The following is a 21,560-nucleotide window of genomic DNA, read 5'->3' as shown; positions in this document are numbered from 1 at the left end:
TGGTGCTTCAGACCTTACGGGAACAAAAGCTATATTCTAAGTTCTCCAAGTGTGAGTTTTGGCTAGCCTTTATAGCATTCTTGGGGCATATTGTATCGAGTGAAGGTATTAAGGTTGATCCCAAGAAGATCGAGGCAGTTCAGAATTCCCATCGTCCCACTTCGGCGATTGAGATCAGGAGTTTCCTAGGGTTAGCATGTTATTATCGTCAGTTTGTGGAGGATTTTTCATCTATTGCAACACCTTTGACCAGATTGACCAAAAAGGGTGCTCCGTTCCGATGGTCCTATGATTGTGAGGTGAGCTTTTAGAATCTCAAGACCATATTGACTTCAGCACCGGTGTTAGTGTTGCCTTCCGGTTCAGGGATGTATACAGTGTATTGCGATGCTTCACTAGTTGGTTTGGGTTGTGTATTGATGCAGGAAGGGCGAGTTATTGCATATGCTTCACGTCAGCTGAAGCCTCATGAGAAAACTTATCCTGTACATGATTTAGAGTTGGCCGCGATTGTTCATGATGTTAAGATCTGGAGGCATTATCTTCATGGGGTGTCATGTGAGGTTTACACCGATCATCGTAGCTTGCAGTATTTGTTCAAGCAAAAGGATCTAAATTTGAGGCAGTGCATGTGGCTTGAGTTATTGAAGGATTACGATATTACCATCCTTTATCATCCGGGCAAGGCGAATGTAGTCACGGATGCCTTGAGCAGAAAAATGGAGAGTATGGGTAATTTGGCATTCATTTCAGCAGAGGAGAAGACACTAGCTTTGGACATTCTGTCCTTGGCTAACAGACTTGTGAGGTTGGATATTTCAGAGCCCAACCGAGTTCTTGCGTGTGTCATTGCTCAGTCTTCACTATTCGAGCAGATCAAGGCTCGCCAATTTGATGATCCGCACTTGTTGGTTCTCCGAGAGACGATATTGTGGGGTGGTGCCAAGGAGGTTACTACAGACGATGATGGTGTTCTGCGACTCCAGGATCGCCTATGTGTCCCCAGTGTTGATGGCTTGAGGAAGAAGATACTAGTGGAGGCACACAACTCTCGGTATTCTATTCACCCAGGTACTATGAAAATGTATCGTGACCTGAGAAAATATTATTGGTGGCTGCGGATGAAGAAGGACATAATTGAGTATGCCGCGAGATATCTAAATTGCCAACAGGTTAAGTACGAGCACCAGAAGCGAGGTGGCCTGCTCCAGCAGATGACTATACCTGAATGGAATTGTGAGGGCATTACTATAGACTTCGTAGTTGTGTTGCCGTGGACCTTGCGGAAGTTTGATGCAGTTTGGGTCATTTTAGACATGTTGACCAAGTCAGCACACTTCATTCCGGTTGTGACTACCTATACTTCAGAGAGGTTGGCCCATAATTTTATTCACGAAATGGTTCGGTTGCATGGTGTACCCGTTTCCATCATATCAGATAGAGGCCCTCAATTTACTTCACATCTCTGAAGAGCAGTACAGAGTGAATTGGGAACTCGTGTAGAGCTCAGCACAGCCTTTCATCCGCAGACCAACGGGCAGTCGGAGCAGACAATTCAGATTTTGGAGGATATGCTTAGGGCACGTGTGATTGACTTTGGAGGTCAGTGAGATCGTTTCTTGTCTTTGGCCGAGTTTGCTTATAACAATAGTTACCAATCCAACATCGAGATAACTCTATTTGAGGCTCTATATAGTTGGCGATGTCGTTCGCCCATCGGATGGTTTGAGCCCAGCGAGGCTATGTTATATGGTACTAATTTGGTGAAGGATTCCTTGGAAAAGGTAAAGTTGATTCAGGAGCGACTTCGTACAGCACAGTCTAGATAGAAGAGTTACGCGGATCAAAAAGCGCGTGATTTATCATTTATGGTGGGCGAGAAAGTTCTCTTGAAGGTTTCGCCGATAAAAGGAATCATGAGGTTTGGGAAGAATGGCAAGTTGAGCCCAAGGTTTATAAGACCATTTGAGGTGTTGAGACGAGTTGGGGAGGTTTCTTACGAGCTTACTTTGCCCCCCGGTCTATCGGGAGTTCATCCAGTTTTTCATGTATCTATGCTCCGGAGGTATCATGCCGACCTGTCATATGTGTTAGAATTCAACACGGTTCAGCTAGATGAGAGACTGGGTTATGAAGAGGAACCAGTTTTCATTGTTGATAGGCAGGTCCGCCAGTTGAGGTCCAAGAAGATTTCTGTGGTAAAAGTTCAGTGGAGGGTCCAACCAGTCAAGGAAGTGACTTGGGAGGCCGAGGAGGACATGCGGAGCAGATATCCACACTTATTCAGCACTCTAGGACGAACGTTGTTTAAGAGGTGGAGAACGTAACGACCTAACCGATCGTTTTGCCTTCTAGAACCTCGTTCCTCTAAATAAGTCTCCCTGTATATTCTTATACTATTTTATGACTTGCGAGGATGGTTAGTTCGGGATTTGGAAGGGTTCGGATTGAAATCAGAATACTTGGTTCCCTAGTTCGGCTTTAAAATGTTAAGTTTGACTTGGTCAATGTTTTGAGTAAACGACCTCGGAATTGAGATTTGACTGTTCCAATAGGTTTCATATGATTATTATGGACTTAGGCATATGTTTGAATCGGGTTTTGGACGACCCGGGAGTGTTTCGGTGCCTAATAGAGGAAGTTGGCTATTTGAAGGTTTTAAGTTCTTCAAAAATTAGTTTGGAGTAGGTTTTGGAGTAATCGAGGTCCGTTTAGAATTCTGAGCCTGAAATAGTTCTGTATGGTGATTTAAGACTTTCACGTAAAATTTGGTGTCATTCCTAATAGTTTAGGTATGATTGGGCGCGTTGGAGCTAAATGGAAGAACTTGAAGTTCATAAGTTGATTCAATTTGGTTTTGAGGTGTGATTTCTAATGTCACTGTTATTTTACGCGTTTTGAGAGTTCGAGCAGGTCCGTATTATATTTATGGACTTGTTGGTGCATTTAGACGGGGTCCCGAGTGACTCGGGGTGAGTTTTGAAGCACCCGGAGCTAAGTTGGAAAAACTAGATTTTCCAGTTCTAGTTTTCCTTCTTCGCGAACGTGAAAGGACTCTAGCGTTCGCGATGAAGGATTTGGGGAGCTGGGCAGTTGTTCTTCGCGTTCGCGGGAAGGGGGTCGCATTCGGGAAACTTGGGGATCCTAGGCCTACGCATTCGCGAAGGCCTTCTCGCGTTCGCATAGAAGGAATGAGGCCTAGAAGGGGTCAACACATTTACCCTACGCGTTCGCGAAGGAGCACACGCGTTCGCGAAGGGTAGGCCAAATAAGCCTTCGCGTTCGCGAAGGGAATTCTAAGGCCCTGGGAAATTTTGCTTCGCGGATGCGAGGCCCTTACAGTGTTCGCGAAGAGGGATTCTACTGTGCTGGGCGGAATATTTTAAAAACGGTGCTCAATCATTTTTAAGCCCATTTTCTTCATTCTTGGGCGATTTTGGAGATGCATGAGGGGGGTATTCACCTAGAAACTTATAGGTAAGTAAATTCTACCTATTGTGAGTTAAATAAATAGATTATGGGTAGATTTTAACATGTAAATTAGTAAAAATTGCGGGTTTAGATGAAAAACCTAGGTTTTGATAAAAATGAGATTTTTAACCACGAAAATGGTTATGGAATGAGATGAAAATTATACACTTGAGTTCTTAAGGTTATGGGTAACGATTTTCTCAAAAAACTTCCTGAATCCGGGCACGTGGGCTCGAGGTAAATTTTAGGAATTATTTTAATTTGGGTTGGGTAATTAATCTAATAAGTAAATTGCCATTTTTGAGCATGTATTGATTAAATTATATAACATTTGGTTAGTTTCGGATTTTTCGGCACCAAATTGAGGCTTCAACGCGAAATTGTGACCGGTAAGTGAGCCGCGAAACGAGGTAAGTCCCTTGTATAACCTTATAAGAGGGGATTTACCACATATGTGATTTAAATTAATGATTGTTTCTAATTGTGGGGGGCTACGTACTTACGAGGTGACGAGAGTTCGTACGTAGCTACTAATTATGCTTATGTCCGAGTAGTTTTAGGACCCAAAGCATGAACTATTGAGATGCTTGCATCCTACTTGTTAATTAAAGTGCCTAACTTATACTCCTATTAGAACTTGCTAGAGGATTTTGTGGAAGATCGCTAATGAAATTTGTATTATTTTGTGTATTAATCCTTAATAACGTTCAAAGCCAAACACTTATAAAGTATCCTTCTCTTTTTGTGGAGCGGGTCGAACGCCTCGGCAGTAGATAAATGCATCTATGGTTCGTGCCGCTCGACCCTCGGCAGTGTACATATTATTCTGGATCGGGCCGTACGATCTCAGCGTAAATCGTACTTAATAGTAATACTCGGTGCTTCGATATTTTATTGTGGCTTGGAAGGTTATGGCTTGTAAAGATAAATGATGTATTGAAAATTATTAAATTGTTGAAGAATTATTTGCTCCTGCTTGTTAAGAAAATTTATTATTATTTACATAACCTGCGTCTATTTAAGATTTCTATCTTAATATTATTGGCCCATATTAAGTGTCGAAGTCGACCCTCGTCACTACTTCTTTGATATTATACTTGATACTTATTGGGTACACGTTGTTTACGTACTCATACTACACGTACTGTACTTTTTGTGCAGGATTTGAGACAGGTGCATCAGACGGTCCTACTGGCGTGTATCCCAGATATCCCGAGGCCTAGTGGTGAGCTGCTTCCTAAACCGTTCTGCCGCCCCTAGAGTCTCTCTTTTGTATTTGTATTCTGTCTATTTTATGTTCAGACAGTAACTGAAATTTTGTATAATCTACTAGATGCTCATACACTTGTGATATCAGGTCTTGGCACACATTACTAGACTTGTGGTATTGAACTATTATTTTGGTTATGATTGCACTCAACAACCTTCGCTTTGTTTATTTAAAACTGTTATTTCCTAAATCTTTTAATTAAGGAAAATTTTGTTTTACTCAAAACTTAAAAGAAAAGTAATTTGTCTATTTCACTTTAGGACTTGCCTAACAGTGACGTTGGACGCCATCACGACCTACAGGAAAAATGGGTCGTGACACATTGAATAATAGTTCGGAAAACATCAAACACATAATATGTGATATACGATATACAATTGGTTGATTGATGGAAGAAACATCAAATATATTCTAAATTTTCCAATTTCACTGGTCAAATAAACGCAAAATAATGAAGGAGATCCACGGCTTGAACAAGCTAAGCTCCTAGGCAATAAATTCTACTCCATTAAGAAGAGTCGGTAAGAAAGAGGGATCAATTTAAAGAAATTCATGTTGATTGCCCTAAGTAACTTCGAAAACTCACACTACAGCAAGAGTCCAGTGCCACACACACACACACACACACACACACACACACACACACACACATATATATATATATATATATATATATATATATATATATATATATATATATATATATATATATATATATATATATATTATTTTACAGCCTTATGTACACCATATAATATACTTATTTTATATACTTTTTGGCTAGCGAATGCAATTAATTTCGGCCGATCAGCCTTCATGTTTTTTTTGCCTTTTTTCTTAAAACAATGTGAAAGAAAAACATAATTGGGCCTTAACGGGTGTAAAACAACAAAACTAGAAAATGAGTGGTCTTCATATAATGAAATATAGTAGTGGGTCTCGAACGTAAATATCATCTTCTTCATCCCTAAGATAAATTCACATTTTTTTGTTTTGCTTTCTCTCTCTTTCTGCCTTGGAAACTCCAGTACACTTCTCACGCTGCCGTATTCACTCCCTCCGGTGAGTCCTCCCCCTCCGCCGTCGCCGGCGGCGGCATCATATCCGCCGTGATTTACATCTGTATCTATTTCTCATATTTTTCTTATAAGATAAAACCTTCAAAATATTTAATTTTTAATGTTTTTTTAGCTTGTGAGTTTTTTTTTTAAAATTCTATCTGAATATATTTGCTTATTTATATTTAGTTTTGCTCTTATTTCTGTTATGAATCGTGCCAACTCTAATTCTATCGGAGCTAAAATATCTGGTGAACTGAGATTTAGGAATTAGGGTTTTAGGACTTGTATGTAACTAAAATACGTGAATTTAAGTTCTTGAAATCAGTTACGTTGCTATTTGAATCTTGTGGTTGTACTTTATCCATTTGTGAGTCGCTTTTTTTTTTTTTTGGCTTGTAAATTACTAAATTGTGAAGTAATTGGAGCTGAAATTGTCTAGTTAAAGGATTTCTGGAAGTGAAGAAGTTCTAATGTATATCAGTTAACTGTGCATTAAATCCTATTCGGGTTTTATTCATAGCATTTTAACGGGTAATGTAATGGATTTTTGGTTATCGGCTGTATGGATCTTCTATTTTAGTTCCATTTTATCTGGTTCCGTTTCATTAGCATACTAAAAAATTTCCTTTAAGGCAAATTAAGGAATCTCTAAAGTTAGAAGTTCTGTAAAGATCGCACTTATCCTTACATGAAGAAATAATGAATGCCTTATTAAAAGGAAACGAAGGAAGAAGAAAGAATCACAAAAGAATGAAGCATCACCCCTATTATGTTTATCTGTTATTGTAGCTACATTGTATTTCTAAAGAACATAAGTACACATTATTGTAACTGCAAATACTTTATGTATAATCTTTATTTGAAATGTTTTAGTTAGAGTTTGCAAATTGTAGTAACTGGAATCTATGTGTTCCACCGCATGCCACCACAGCATATTTGTGATTTGAACTTTAAATAGCTGTATTTGTTTTTTGAATTCAACTGAATACTGTAAAGTGGAGATGATAGGAAAGTTAGAATTTGAAAGTTAGAATGTGCTGATGAATAGAGTTCTTGCTGGGGTAGTTCAGGGTGGATTTTGCTTGCTGGTAAGCGAGGTTCTACTATTTCTATGTTTGAAAATGAGAACCTTTCAGATGACAGATCACCTCTAGTTGTAAAAGAAAAAACAATTCTCTCTAGCAAAAATAAGATCCCCAAAAGGAAAAAAGACAAAGAATAACAATGATGTCTCTGATAGTTTTCTGTCCAATGAAACAACGTTTTGTGATTAAGCTACTTTATGTGTAAAACTCAATGCCTTGATTTTATACATACATTGCTTAATTGGCTGTCTGATGTAACTGTTTCGAGCATGATTTTTTCCTTTTATGTCTAATTCCAGACTTGAAAATTACTGACATCTGAAGAAGTATCAAAGAGCAGCTGAAAAATGTCTCGAAAAGGACTGATGGAGCAGGAACTGAGCAAGTTGGATGTGACAAAGCTGCATCCACTTTCACCAGAGGTTATTTCTCGTCAGGCTACAATAAATATTGGTAAACTGATGACTATTTGAACACTTGAACCCTGTTTTCACTGACATGTTACTGTATGTAGACTCCAATTTGTTTTTTAGGGTTCTTTGAGAAACTCTTTTACACATTACTGGCATCAGCCTGAATTTAGCTTCCTCATCCAGGTACCATTGGCCATGTGGCTCATGGGAAATCAACAGTGGTAAAAGCTATATCTGGCGTGCAGGTATGCCTTTGTTTTGGAATCTGGACCTTCACTTAAGTATGTCTTCTTTTTTGTCAGTTTCTTTCTTGTTATAAAAGAAATAATACGTTGATCATTTCTTATAAAACTATAATACTAATACATTGATCGTTGTAACTGTAAATATATGTCCTTATATTACTTTTGAATTTATGGATAAACCATTTTGAGCATGTTTAAAATGTCTAGGCCCAGTTTACTACTATTTGTGTAGTTTTTGTGTCAAAGAATTCTGCGTAGCCTATATTATGGCATGAATTGAACCTCATGATTATGGTAAAGTTTTCTGGAATAATTAGCTTTTGAGATCATTGATGATTTGCATGTGTTTTTGGCTCGTACTCAATTGATTGCCTTGATAAGTTGACCATCACGACAGTTTTGTCTGATTATGTGTACCTATTTTGATCTCACTGCATTTGTCATAAAGAACTCATGCTATGAAAATTTTAAAAGCTAAGCACATGACTGATTGGGGCAACCTCAGAGTCTATTGTCCTGTAGAAGGAAACTAATTTATCTGCCTTGCCATATTTATGCAGACTGTTCGTTTTAAAAATGAGCTAGAAAGAAACATCACAATTAAGCTTGGATATGCTAATGCTAAGATATATAAATGTGAAGAAGATCGCTGCCCTAGACCCATGTGCTACAAGTAAGTACTTGAAATTGAGATGGAACTGATTCTTGTGCTCATTTGGTTGCTTTTATGTGTAACGATATCCTTTTTCAGGGCATATGGAAGTGGAAAAGAAGACAGTCCAATGTGTGATGTCCCTGGTTTTGAGAACTGTAGGATGAAATTGCTGAGACATGTATCGTTCGTTGATTGTCCAGTAAGTCTCGCCTACCATTTACGGTATATATTGCTGCCATTTTTTACTTGAGTATTGGGTCACTAGAGAGGGTGATAATTTTGTGTGTCTGATCTCATGCGGATATGATTATTCCAATGAAAATCTTAAGTTGTCATAATTTAGGTAATACACCAGAGTGAAGATATCAAAATATCTTTAAATGGACCAGTGCTGTTTTATTTTCTGAAGTTCTCCATGCTCTGTCACATCTTTAGCATTCATGCTATTTGCAGTTCCGAGTAGCTTTGTCTTGGATTTAACGAAAGACTAGGAAATTTTATTTCCCTTAGTTACTGGCTCCTAATTGCCTCCAGGGCTTTAATCTAGTGGTAAGAGCTTAGCGCGTGATGTGTGGGTTAGGGGAACATCACGGGTTCGAGCCCCGCCACAGACAAAAGCCTGATATTTAAGTGGAGAAGGGTAGAGGGGCTGGCCCATTCTCGACCGAGTTTCGAACCGTGCGCCACTGGTCCTTGAGGACTTCTCAGTTATTAAAAAATTGCCGATAAAAAAGGAGAGTTTCTGGCTCCTATTTAGTCTGTCTTCAGAACTAGAATGCCTTTTCTAGGCATGAGCGGGTTTGGTTATGTTTAGTTGGTGAATCTCATATCTGCATCTGTTACCTCCCTGAGAATCTGTAAATGTTTTCTTATGATCTCAGGTTTTTTGGATATATAAGCCTGTGAACATGCAGTAGATTTTTTGCCTCATTCGTTTATGTTGAGAGATTCTTTCTTAGGCAGATTACTTTCATGTTATTGTATTCGTAGATACTTTCAGTACTAAGTGAAACTACTTTGTCTTCGTAACTTCCATTGGCTGCATTGCAGCTCACTTTTGGAAATATCGAACCCTTACATTTTTACAAAATAGGCTCCAAAACCCAACATGTCTGTTGTCTGATCTGTAGGATTCTTTTTGATCCTATACCTTTATTAAAACTTAAAAAGATAGTACATATGTTATCTACTTATGTTCTTTTGAGTTTTGCCAGTCTCTGCACTATTCTTTTGCAATGTGTCAATCTGTAAACACTTCCCCTACGTCTAGTCTTTTCCCAATTACCTGGGTTCATTACTTCATTGTCTGATTTATGGCTGTCAATTAAGACATTTAATTTCCTGATATAGAATGCTTTTGTATTATGAAATTTTCTGCAGGGTCATGATATTCTCATGGCTACGATGCTTAATGGAGCTGCAATTATGGATGGAGCTTTACTTCTAATTGCTGCTAATGAGAGCTGTCCCCAACCTCAGACTTCTGAACATTTAGCTGCTGTTGAAATTATGCGCCTCCAACACATAATAATTCTCCAAAATAAGGTTGATCTAGTTCAGGAAAATGTTGCCATTAACCAGCATGAGGCAATTCAGAAATTTATTCAGGTTAGTGTAATTGGTTTACCTCTTTACTGTTTCTGTCCTTGATCTTAAGGCTGTATTATTTTACTTTATTTCATTACCTTGTTCAGGGAACTGTTGCTGATGGTGCCCCAGTTGTACCAATCTCTGCACAATTGAAGTACAACATTGATGTTGTTGCTGAATATATTGTGAAGAAAATTCCCATTCCTGAAAGGAATTTCATTTCACCACCAAATATGATAGTCATCCGTTCATTTGATGTTAATAAACCTGGTTTTGAAGTTGATGATATCAGAGGTGGTGTTGCTGGTGGCAGTATACTGAAGGTTTGTTCTTATATTCCATAAAGCAAACAAATACTACAGTCATACCTTCTCTTCTTTCGCGGTTCATGTTAACTGACCAAGGGCACAAATTACTAACCCAGTAGACGTACTTTTGTTTCTACCGATGCTTATGCAAACCTTCATAAAGAGATGAAAATCCGATTGGAAGATGGTCTGTCAAATGAGCAAGTAAATTTTTTCTGCAGGGTGTGCTGAAGGTAAATCAACTTATTGAGGTTCGTCCTGGTATTGTTGTCAAGGATGAGAGTGGCAACATTAAGTGTACCCCAATATATTCAAGAATAGTGTCATTGTTTGCTGAGCAAAACGAACTACAATTTGCTGTGCCCGGAGGCCTCATTGGAGTTGGGACAACTATGGATCCGACGCTGACTCGTGCTGATCGATTGGTGGGACAGGTTCTTGGGGAGGTCGGGTCGCTTCCTGAAGTGTTTGTTGAGCTGGAGGTAAATCACTTAGATAACACTTTTTAGAACAGAAAGAGCATGACTGTTATTCTTCTTCCAAATGACATCACTTTGTAATGCAGGTAAATTTCTTTTTGCTCCGCCGTCTTCTGGGAGTGAGGACAAAGGACTCAGAAAGGCAGGGTAAAGTTTCGAAGCTGGCTAAGGGAGAAATCCTCATGCTAAACATAGGGTCTATGTCAACAGGGGCTCGTGTTGTCGCTGTAAAGAATGTCTTTGCAAAGCTGCAATTGACATCACCTGTGTGTACCAGCAAAGGTGAGAAAATTGCTCTTAGCCGAAGAATCGAGAAGCACTGGCGTCTTATTGGTTGGGGTCAAATCCAAGCTGGTATTACTCTTGATGTTCCACCTTGCCCCGTCTGAGTACAAACCCAAATTACTACTGAGTGACAGGAAAAAACTAGTGATACAACTCGATTTTGGGATTTAGATGTGGGAAGGCAGACAGTTGCTAGGAACTATTTTTGTCCGGTGTAGGAGAAAAGATTATTTAAAATTTCGGATACTCTATAATCTGCTACGTTTCATTTTCCTATTTGTGACTTCTTTTCTCTTTTTCTTTTTTCTTATTTCCCCCCTTGTTCTAGTGGTTGTACCTTGTAATTCATTAGTTATTAAGGTGGATATTCTTATGAGTTCGTCCAAAACATTAAGCTTGCGGCACATGTTTGAACATTATTACAATTATCTTTGGGAATTTCTATTGCTATTCTTCATCCAAAAGGTTAAACTACGAGAGATGGCGTACTTTATTTATATATTTATCTTATATTTGTAGCATATCTTATGTGCGATATAAATTTTTTTTTTGGACGAAACATGTTGGTATTTATATATTTATCTTGTATTTGTAGCATATCTTCCTCGTGCGATATAATTTTTTTTGCTGGACGAAACATGTAAAAATATTTTGTTAACGGGTGATAGTAGGACTTGAACTTAAAATTTTTATCTGCTCTACTATCATATGAGTATTAAATTGTATGATCACTTCATTTTAAAAATTTATAGTGTCAATAATAGGACATTTGTTTATTTATTTATTATTTGCTTTCAACGACTTTTATACATCATAACCGGAGTACACGTTAGTGGCATTTTGAATAAAGAACCTTTTGGCACAAGTACGTCGTGATTACAAGAAAGGCCAAAAGTGGTAACCTTTCTCGTGCCTACATGCCACCAATGATTATTATAGAGATTTACTTATACGAATTTATAATTGATTTGATCGTGTAAATATTTTATACACTAATAAGGCATAAAATTGAACTCTTGTAAGAAATCGACAAGAAAGGAACAATATCACTCAAATAAACAAAATCGTTTGCAGCTAAGATTTAACTATAATTTCACGTTCTTTTCAAATTACCAAAACACTCTTCTTTTTTTTGGCTTTTCTTACACGTCTTCCTCTTGGAAGTTTCTTCTTACTATTATATTATTACCATATTAGGAATTAAAGTATAATGCTTCTATAGAATATTGCAACGTGGGTGGTTCTGCTTCAAGGATGACCAAGTGGACACAATCATAAAATTGCCCTACACCAATATTTCCACTTTTTGACTATTCATTTCTTATATAAAGCAACTTTTGGCTTGTGTTTCTCTAAAACTCGAAATATTTCACCAATTCTTTTATTAGTATTGACAAGTCTTGGAGTTTACTTTGAATCAAAATGGCTGGAAATATGACAGGAATACTCTCCAAAACCAGGCTTTCCTTTTGTCTCATTTCCAGGTGAGTTAGATCTTCTGGTACCTATTTATACTCTCTCGCTCAATATCTTAAGATGTATTTTTTAATCATATTGATATATAAAGAAGTGCAACTTTTGTATAGTTTTAGACATTTACATGTTAATTTTAAGATATTGAGTTCATCTAATCCAATTTAGCTTCAAACATTAGTCAAATTGACTCTCATAAATTGGGAGTATCAGATATAGAGTTCTCATTGTGAAGCGATTATGAGATTTCCTGTTAAATCTACATAAAGAGTTGAAACATGACACTAAATAAGGTCAAATGAATTTTCCTACTCTATATGGTAATTTTTTACACAATCAAGTCCCTGGGAAGCTAATTACATGTAAATTTCTAAGATTGTTAACACGTAAAGATGGTAAATATGACAAGTAAAAATGTACCCAAATCCAGTGGCGCATGCAGGATTCAACCTTAAGACTTTTAATATTTAACTCGTTTCATTTTTATAGCCATGAATTTGTCTTTATTATTTGTTACTTCTTACACATAAATTTATGCGTGTCAAAAATACTGGGTTCAGTTGAATCTGGTACTGTTATCTTGCATCAGCCTCAACTGACAACATATAAATATATTCTAAACTGTCAGTATATATAAGTTAAATTCTATATTTATATTGGGCAAAATTTAGGATTTTAAATCTGCTTTATCTAATGCTACTTTAGCAGCCTCTTGCAGAAATGTAGGCTAAGGCGTACGATCCGGCCTTTCCCTGGATTCCGTGCATAGCGAGAACTTAGTGCACGGTGCTGTCCTTATATATCTAATGCTACTTTGTTATAACAGGTGAACTTAATAAAAACATATTATTCATATTTTTTTTTTTTTGTAGGAGAGGGTATGGTGCAGCAGTATCACAAGCAGAAACAGAGTCTACAAAAAGGACTTTAAAGAGTAAAGGAAAACAAGAGGAAGAGAAGGCAACTTCAGAGTCATTATCATGGGTACCAGACTCCATTACTGGATATTACAAGCCTTCGGGTCAGACTAATGGGCCTTCGGGTCAGATTAGTGGGCCTACAGGTCCAAGACAAGAGGAGTAAACAATGAATGATACAACAATCCAAAAGAAAATTATTGCTTATCAATAATAATGAAAGAAGAAAGTGGTTGGCAATGACCCTTTTGTCTAACAGTATTGATTATGTGTTTATATCAAATCTAAATATTTATATATATATGTTTAGTATGTAAAAGATTGGAGGGGAGCCTTGGAGCGACGGTCAAGTTATCTCCGTATGACCTATAGGTCACGGGTTTGAGCCGTGGAATCAGACACCGATGCTTGCATCCTACATCACACCCCTTAAGGTGCGGCCCTTTCCTAAACCCTGCGTGAACGCATGATACTTTGTGCACTAGGCTGCCCTCTTTAGGATGTAAAGATTGATGATCGTCACTAGTCACTTTCAGATGCTTTTATTTTTGTTATGTTTTGTTTTTGGTATTTTAATTCTAATTGATGAATCGGATTTGATTTTGAGATAATTGTTTTAAGTTTGTTATTGAGAGAATTTGTCTTGAATATTTTCTTTTTTGCAACAAAACGCATCTATATTTTCTTTAGTTTTTCTTTTTAATTCAGTTACGTGATAAATATGTTATAGGTGACTATCTTTTGTATCTAGAATATTAGAAATATACTTTTCAGTTTGATGGAAAAATCTCAAAAATAAAAACTTATTACGGAGTGGTTCCTAATAGTCCTATTAAAACCTTTCAAAGAGTTAATACAAGTTGACTAACATGAATTACTCAAGTTCATCGTTTACACAACATTGGTATTAACTAAGCACAACTACAAATATAATTATATAAGTTTAAAGAATATCCAGCCACATTCTAGATCTAATATTCCCAATAGTGCAAATTATTACTAGTTGCACAATTAGTTATGTAATACACTTGAAAAGGTGGGGTGTGCGACTTTTGCTAATTTATGGGTCATTTGGTATAATGGATAAACAAAAATAATCCTGAGGTAAAAATTTAGTATCGCCTTATTCCTTATTTGATTACTAATCCTGGGATAGATTAAGCCAGGATTAAAAATAATACAAGAATAATTTATACCAGCTAGAGGATAAAATAATAATCCTAGAATAATTAGTGCAGCATAACTAATTCCAGTATTAGAGCATAGTTTTGTCTTCAAATCAAACGGATACCCTAATGTTTTAGGTCCTTCTCTTCACGTACTTATATCTCTATTTTCTACCAAACAAAACCAAATTTATCTAGCGCTGAATTTACTCTAGTGCCTAATTTGAAGATTCCAGATCTAAATCAAGAAAAATGGCTTCATTTTTAGGAGTTTATGTTTTATGCAAAGACTGAGCAATAAAAAAATCTATACAATCATGTCATTAATAAGGTAGTTATATATAAAATACTATGATAATTAGTAACTGGGTAAATAACTAACACACCGTTATAGGTTAAGCTACACTGATACTGATAGTAAAAAGCTACTCTCAAGTCCTTTTTCGAGCAAACATTTAATACAAATGATTGACAACCCTTCATTTTGGGTCTTACCCACAAATTCAGGCCCTTTTGGAGGTAAATAGTTTCATGGTTTTGCAATAGCTAAAGGCCGAAGCGGATCCAGGATTTAAATATGAGTTTAACTTTTAAGGTTTTTAGCATTGAATCTATGATATTTTTAAAGTTTTGGGTTCATATCTACTATTTTTGCAATTTTAATGAATTTTTATATATAATTTTTTTTACTCCGCATCAAAATTTATGGGTTCAGTTGAACTCCTGTCGGTGGAGCACTACATTAGCCTCTCGCAAAAGGTCATAGTCAATAGAGACAATTCAAAGTTTATAGGTTTGGAATTCTAGTATTTTTAAGTTATTAAATTTTAAATTAATAAATTATTCATATTATATAAATTTTAAAAGACAAATACATAATTTAAACTAATGTAACCGAGCTCCGCCAAACCTGTACCGTGAATGCTACCTCTCCAATAGACAAAATTGTAACACATTTGCAGCCTCTCGTGAGTTATCTGCAAACGAGGCAAAGTTATAAGGTTATGCATATGATGAATGGTTGCTTTTAGCTTTTGTCCACTTTAAATAATACATAAGCAAATGATAAATATGAAGTAGACATAACAAACAGGTAGAAAGTTGGACCTTTACTCCTACCATTTTAGTTTTTAACCCCGTGCTTCCAAAAATCGTGTGCACGAAAAGGCGAATATAAAATTTAGAGTTTAAAAGTTCAGAATAAATGTGATTATATATGTATAGTAATGGATTCAGTTGAACTAATCGAACCGTCCTATTTTAAGTTGTTGATGTATGGAGGTTCTGTTATAATTTTTATAACGGTGATATGAGTCTTAAATCTTTCATATCAAAGTGCACGTCGTTTTGCAATGTTCCTTCTTCACGATTCTCTAATAGTCTCAGAAACCATCAAAAATCAATCAAATGGAAAACGTAACGTCTTTTGATGGCTGAAATTATCCGATATTAATATTAATGAAAGATAACATATAGGAAATGAAATAATAAACGTGCGCGAAAGCTGAATCATATACTAATAGCTTATTCAAATAGAAAAAAGAAAGGGGAAGGGTTTCACAACTATGGTAGAAGAAAGAAAGGAATTTACAGGAATTTAAATATACATATTAGGTCTATTGGAAACGACATAGTGATCAATGCTCATTGCTTCGCTATGATTTTTGAGTTCATTTTATGGCGTTTCATAGTCATGCAACAAAAATATATGAATATATTCATTTTTTTTGTGTGTATTAGTACATGCTGATTTTGTAGATTTTTTTTACGGACTCCGATTGGCCTGAAATTTCGTAGATCCATAGGAAACAACCTAGTGACTAATACTAATTGCTTCACCATGACTTTCAAGTTCATTTTGTGGCGTTTCATGGTCATGCAATACAAATTTGAGATTATATCCACTTTTTTCGTGTATATTACTACAAATTGATTTTATAGAATTTTTTTGACGGACTCCAGTTGGTCTGAAATTTTATAAATCCATAAGCAATGGCCTAGTGACCAATATTCATTGTATTGCCATAAATTTAAGGTTTATTTTATAGTGTTTCGTGGTCATGCAACATAAATTTGTGATTAAATTTACTTTTTCGTGTGTATTGGTACATGCTAATTTTGTAAAAATTTTATGACGGACCCGATTGGCTTGAAATTTCGTAGGTCCATAGGATCTGATTTAGTGACCAATACTCATTGCTTCACCATGACTTTCAGATTTATTTTATGGCGTTGCGTGGTCATGCAATACGAATTTGTGATTATACCCACTTTTCATGTATATAAGCACATGCTGATTTTGTAAAATTTTTGTGACGGACTCCGATTGGCCTGGAATTTCTTTGCTCCACATAATTCAGCCTAGTGACTAATGCTCATTGCTTACCCATGACTTTTGGGTTTATTTTTTGGCGTTTCATGGCCATGCAATACGAATTTGTGATTATATTCATTTTTTCGTGTATACTAGTACATGTCGATTTTATAAATTTTTTTTGACGGGCTCTGATTGACCTAAAGTTTCGTAAGTCTAAAGGAAACGACTTAGTGACCAATACTCATTGCTTCGTCATGACTTTCAGGTTCATTTTATGGAATTTTGTGGTCATGCAACACGAATTAGTGATTATATTCACTTTTTTTTGTGTATTAGTACATGCTGATTTTGTAGAATATTTTTTACAGACTCCGATTGACCTGAAGTTTCGGAGGTCCACAGGAAATAACTAAGTGATCAATACTCATTGCTTCGCCTTGGCTTTCGACTTCATTTTATGGCGTTTCGTGGTCATGCAACACGAATTTAAGATTATATCCACTTTTTCATGTGTATCAGTACATGTTGTAGAATATTTATGACAAACTCCGTTTGACCTAAAATTTCGTTGGTCCATAGAAAACGGACAAGTGACAAATACTCATTGCTTCACTATGATTTTCGGATTCGTTTATGGAGTTTCGTGGTCATTCAACACGAATTTATCATTATATTTATTTTTTTCGCGTGTATTAGTACATGTCGATTTTATAGTTTTTTACATTCTCTAATGGCCTGAAATTTTGTAGGTCCATAAAAATCGGCCTAGCGATCAACACTCACTTCATCGCCATGATTTTCAGGTTTATTTTATGGCGTTTCATGGTCATGCAAGATGAATTTGTGATTATATTCACTTTTTCGTATGTATTAATACACGTTAATTTTGTAGAATTTTTTTAATGGGCTCCGATTTGCCTAAAATTTTGTAGGTCCATAGAGAATGTCCTATGAATAATACTCATTTCTTCGCCATGACTTTCAGATTCATTTTATAGCTTTTCATGGTCATGCAACACAAATTTAAGATTATATTTACTTTTTTCGTGTGTATTAGTACATACTAATTCTATAGAATTTTTTTGACAGATTCTGATTTGCATGAATTTTTATAGGTCCATTGAAAACGGCGTAATGACCAATACACATTGCTTAGCCATGACTTTCGGGTTTATTATTTGGTATTTTGGGGTCATGCAACATGAATTTGTGATTATATCCATTTTTTTGTGTGTATTAGTACCTGCTGATTTAGTAAAAAACTTTTGACGACTCCAATTGGCCTGAATTTTTGTATGTCCATAGGAAACGACCTAGTGACCAATACTCATTGCTAAGGCATGATTTTCGGGTTCATGTTTTGGTGTTTTTCGGTCATGCAATATGCATTTGTGATTATATCCACTTTTTCATGTATATTAATACTTGCTGATTTTGCAGAACTTTTTTGACGAACTCTGATTAGTCTAAATTTTTGTAGGTTCATAGAAAATGTCTTAGTGACCAATAATCATCACCCCCATGACTTTTAATCCAAATGTTGATAACCCTTAATTTTGGAGGTAAATGGTTTTATGGTCTTACTGACTAGCAAAAGGACATAATGATTTTGTGTTTCATTTATGCAGCGAATTTCATGCATGACAATTGACAGTATATGATTCATGCAAGAAAGACAGAAAAACCTGAGACAACATAAAATTCAAGACATATACAAATCAAGTAGGGGAAAAAAGGGTAAAAGGTACTCTCAATTTTCTCTCCAATAGACAAAATTGTAACAGACACATTTGCAGCCTCTCGTGAGTTATCTGCAAACGAGGCAAAGTTATAAGATTATGATGAATGGTTTCTTTTAGCTTTTGTCCACTTTAAATAATACATAAAGCAAATGATAAATATGAAGTGAGCCCGGAATCCAAGTGTGATCTTTTTGAACTTAATCGAAAAGAATAGGTGAAAAAAAACTGACTACTATTTTATATATAGCAAGGTTATTCACCGCGCTATACATTAATGGCACGTTTGTTCGTTAAGGTATAACGCGGTGAATAACCGCGCTATATTTGAACTTTCCTGCCCCACCAATAATTCATCTGCACTTTATTGACTCACTAATAATTCATATGGGTATAGAGCATGCATTATACACGCTACATATATAGTGCCTATTATGCATGTGCTATACCTCAATTATTATACCCCCGGACTGGTTATTTTCTTATTTAAGGAGTTTCAGAATTTGGTAAAAAAATATTCAGGATCCTTCGGGTATTCTGAAATATTTATTCGTTAAGTTATTTTGCATTTTGTCATAATGTCCGAAGAGCGAAAAATTAGGGTTTCATTATATGGAGGGGGGAGATTGTGGTGGAGAATAACTCAGTACGCTATAGTTGTTCTCCACAATATCTTGTTAAGTTGCCACTTACAATGGAGTACGATAGATTGATATCGTTGTTATATAAAAAATGAGTGTGAGCAAATGTTCGGTTAATTTTAAAGTAACCGAAAGATATCCGTATTCAGTTACTCCGCAAGGGGTTACTCCGTTATGCTGAGTTTAACATCGAAAACGATGAAACTCTGACAGATTTTTTGAGGACTCTGGATGAACATCGGGAATTTCTTGTGATGAAAATATTGAAAATGTATGTCAAGACTGAAGATGTTCGCAATATTGAGGTTCCGCAAAATAGGGATATCCCTCAATCATCGGGTAGTTTTTTTGGAGTATTTTTATTCGAACAGGTTCCGGGTGAAAGAGTTTGGCTAGATCTAAACTTATCTCCACGGGCGAATGAGGAGCGAGGACATAATTTCTCCCTAAATTTACATAATCCACAAGCCGAGTGGTTCAATTTTCCTTTGTGTTACAATGTTTATTTTTATATATTATATTTTTATTAACACTCATACATTCCATAGGGGGTACCGGGCACTACCGGCCAGATATAAATTTTACAAGTTATGAACCAACAGACAGTTGGAATATGCCTAATTTTCGTGTGTCGGATCATGGTGGTCCATCCAGGAGTCATCAACAATAGAATAATGTGCATCATGAGATATCAACACATTATGATATGTAAGTTAAGTGTTAAAGTTTATATGTAATGTTTGGATGAATTTGAGAAACTCATTATTTTATTGGTTGTGCAGTGAAAACGAGCAACTTGAAGGTCTTGTCCTTACTCAATTGCCCGAAGACGACATATTTAATCGGGATCTGGCAGATGCGCAGAGTCAGGAAGATGATAGTGATTATGATAACAATATTAATGAGTCTAGAGATGATACACCCTTCCCTGATGAGAGTGATGATGATGAGGACGAGAATGATGAACCTGATTTGACGAGGGAGCATGCTCCACCTCCCATTAGACCAAGAGTGTACGGGTCCCATGTGCCGTTTCAGTCAAGGGAGATTCCCTACCTTGATCAGTTTTCAAGTATGCCGGATGTGGATGCCCTCACAAGGGATCTTGACGAAATTCGGACAACAATGTGGGATGAATCTAGAGCAACAATACTGTCAAAGGGCATGTTTTTTGCTGATAAAGCGCGCCTAAGCAGGGCGGTGCGAATGTATAGCATAAAAGAGTGTCAAGAGATCGTAGTTTATGAGTCATCTCCGAAAGTATACAAGGTTATTTGTCGTAGATGGTTTCAAGGTTGTAATTAGATGCTGCGTGAGTGAAAGTTGAAAGAAAATATGTGAATTGTGGGGAAATACATTGGCACCCAGACTTGTGAAATGGACACATTCAGTGAGAATCATTTTAACTTGAATGTTGACTTGATTTCTCTTGTCTTAATTCCACACATTGAAGCGTCCATAAGGTACAAGATCAAAGAGTGTATAACATTTGTCCACCAGGTATATGGATGTACCATTACTAAAAGAAAGACATTTCTCGGGCGTAAACGTGCGTTTAAAATTATTTATGATAACTGGAATAAGTCCTTTGCCGCTCTACCCAGGTAGATGGCTGCATTGCAACACTTTAAACTCGGGACTGTTGTTGAATGGAAGCTTGAGTGGAGTCTGATAATACCATAATACATATTCAGATATGTATTCTAGGCATTTAAACTAGCCATTGATGGTTTTGTGCAGTGTTAACCGGTAATATCCATAGACGACATTCATGTCTATGGAAAGTATTGTATTAAGTTGTTGTTCGTCGTTGGAGTAGATGCTAATGGAAGTATATTTCCCCTAGCATTTGCTATTTGTGCCAATGAAAGACAAAAGACGTGGACATTACTTTTGAACCACTTGAAGGAGAACATTGTAGACATAATTCAGGTATTTGTCTAATATATGATCGACATAGCGGTATTTTAAGTTCTGTACAGAATTTGCATGCATGGCAGGAACCATATGCCTACCACCGTTATTGTGTTAGGCACTTGAAGGCCAACTTCCATAGGGCTTATCCGAACAAGGACTTACATGATTTAATGTGGATGGCTGCAATAGATCACCAAGAGTGTAAATTTAGGAGGCAAATGGAATTGATTAGGCAGGAAGACCCAGAAGCCTATCATTGGTTGATGCGACATGATCTTGACAAGTGGACTTTGCATAAGGATGGTTGTAGAAGATGGGAAACCCTGATTACAAATGTGTTAGAGTCTTTCAACGGATTATTGAAGTCTGCAAGTGGATTGCATGTCACTGCCATGGTGCAGATATCATTCAAGCAGATGGCAGAGATGTTTGTTGAAAGATCTAGAGGTGCATCGTCATTGATGGAAAGGGGTGTTGAATTTATGCCACAACCAATAAAATGATTTGAGAAATATAGGAAGTAAGTAC

The 21,560-nt window shown here is 36.4% G+C and overlaps 2 protein-coding genes across 5 annotated transcripts; both read left to right on the top strand.

Annotated features, from left to right (window-relative positions):
- The first annotated feature begins 5,657 nt into the window (after positions 1-5,657).
- On the top strand, positions 5,658-11,250 carry LOC107766896 (eukaryotic translation initiation factor 2 subunit gamma-like). Its single transcript, XM_016585785.2, has 9 exons — positions 5,658-5,803; positions 7,187-7,340; positions 7,484-7,545; positions 8,106-8,218; positions 8,297-8,399; positions 9,581-9,808; positions 9,895-10,113; positions 10,320-10,580; positions 10,664-11,250. The coding sequence occupies exons 2-9, from the start codon at positions 7,235-7,237 to the stop codon at positions 10,964-10,966; spliced, it is 1,395 nt and encodes a 464-aa protein (XP_016441271.1). The 5' UTR covers positions 5,658-5,803; positions 7,187-7,234; the 3' UTR covers positions 10,967-11,250.
- Positions 11,251-12,183: 933 nt separating this feature from the next.
- LOC107766895 (uncharacterized) lies at positions 12,184-13,855 on the top strand. 4 transcript variants are annotated; one of them, XR_001643797.2, is made up of 3 exons: positions 12,184-12,346; positions 13,054-13,121; positions 13,208-13,855. XR_001643797.2 is itself a non-coding variant. In XM_016585784.2 (2 exons), the coding sequence occupies exons 1-2, from the start codon at positions 12,285-12,287 to the stop codon at positions 13,416-13,418; spliced, it is 273 nt and encodes a 90-aa protein (XP_016441270.1). In that variant the 5' UTR covers positions 12,189-12,284; the 3' UTR covers positions 13,419-13,855. The 4 variants fall into 4 exon arrangements, 1 of the variants encoding a protein (XP_016441270.1); XR_012699475.1 differs by having other exon boundaries at positions 13,041-13,121; XR_001643796.2 differs by having other exon boundaries at positions 12,190-12,346; positions 13,044-13,121.
- Positions 13,856-21,560: the final 7,705 nt, after the last annotated feature.

Source organism: Nicotiana tabacum, chromosome 15 (assembly GCF_000715075.1).
Source record: "Nicotiana tabacum cultivar K326 chromosome 15, ASM71507v2, whole genome shotgun sequence".
Classification (NCBI taxonomy): domain Eukaryota; kingdom Viridiplantae; phylum Streptophyta; class Magnoliopsida; order Solanales; family Solanaceae; genus Nicotiana; species Nicotiana tabacum.
This window is presented reverse-complemented; position numbering and strand designations above follow the sequence as displayed.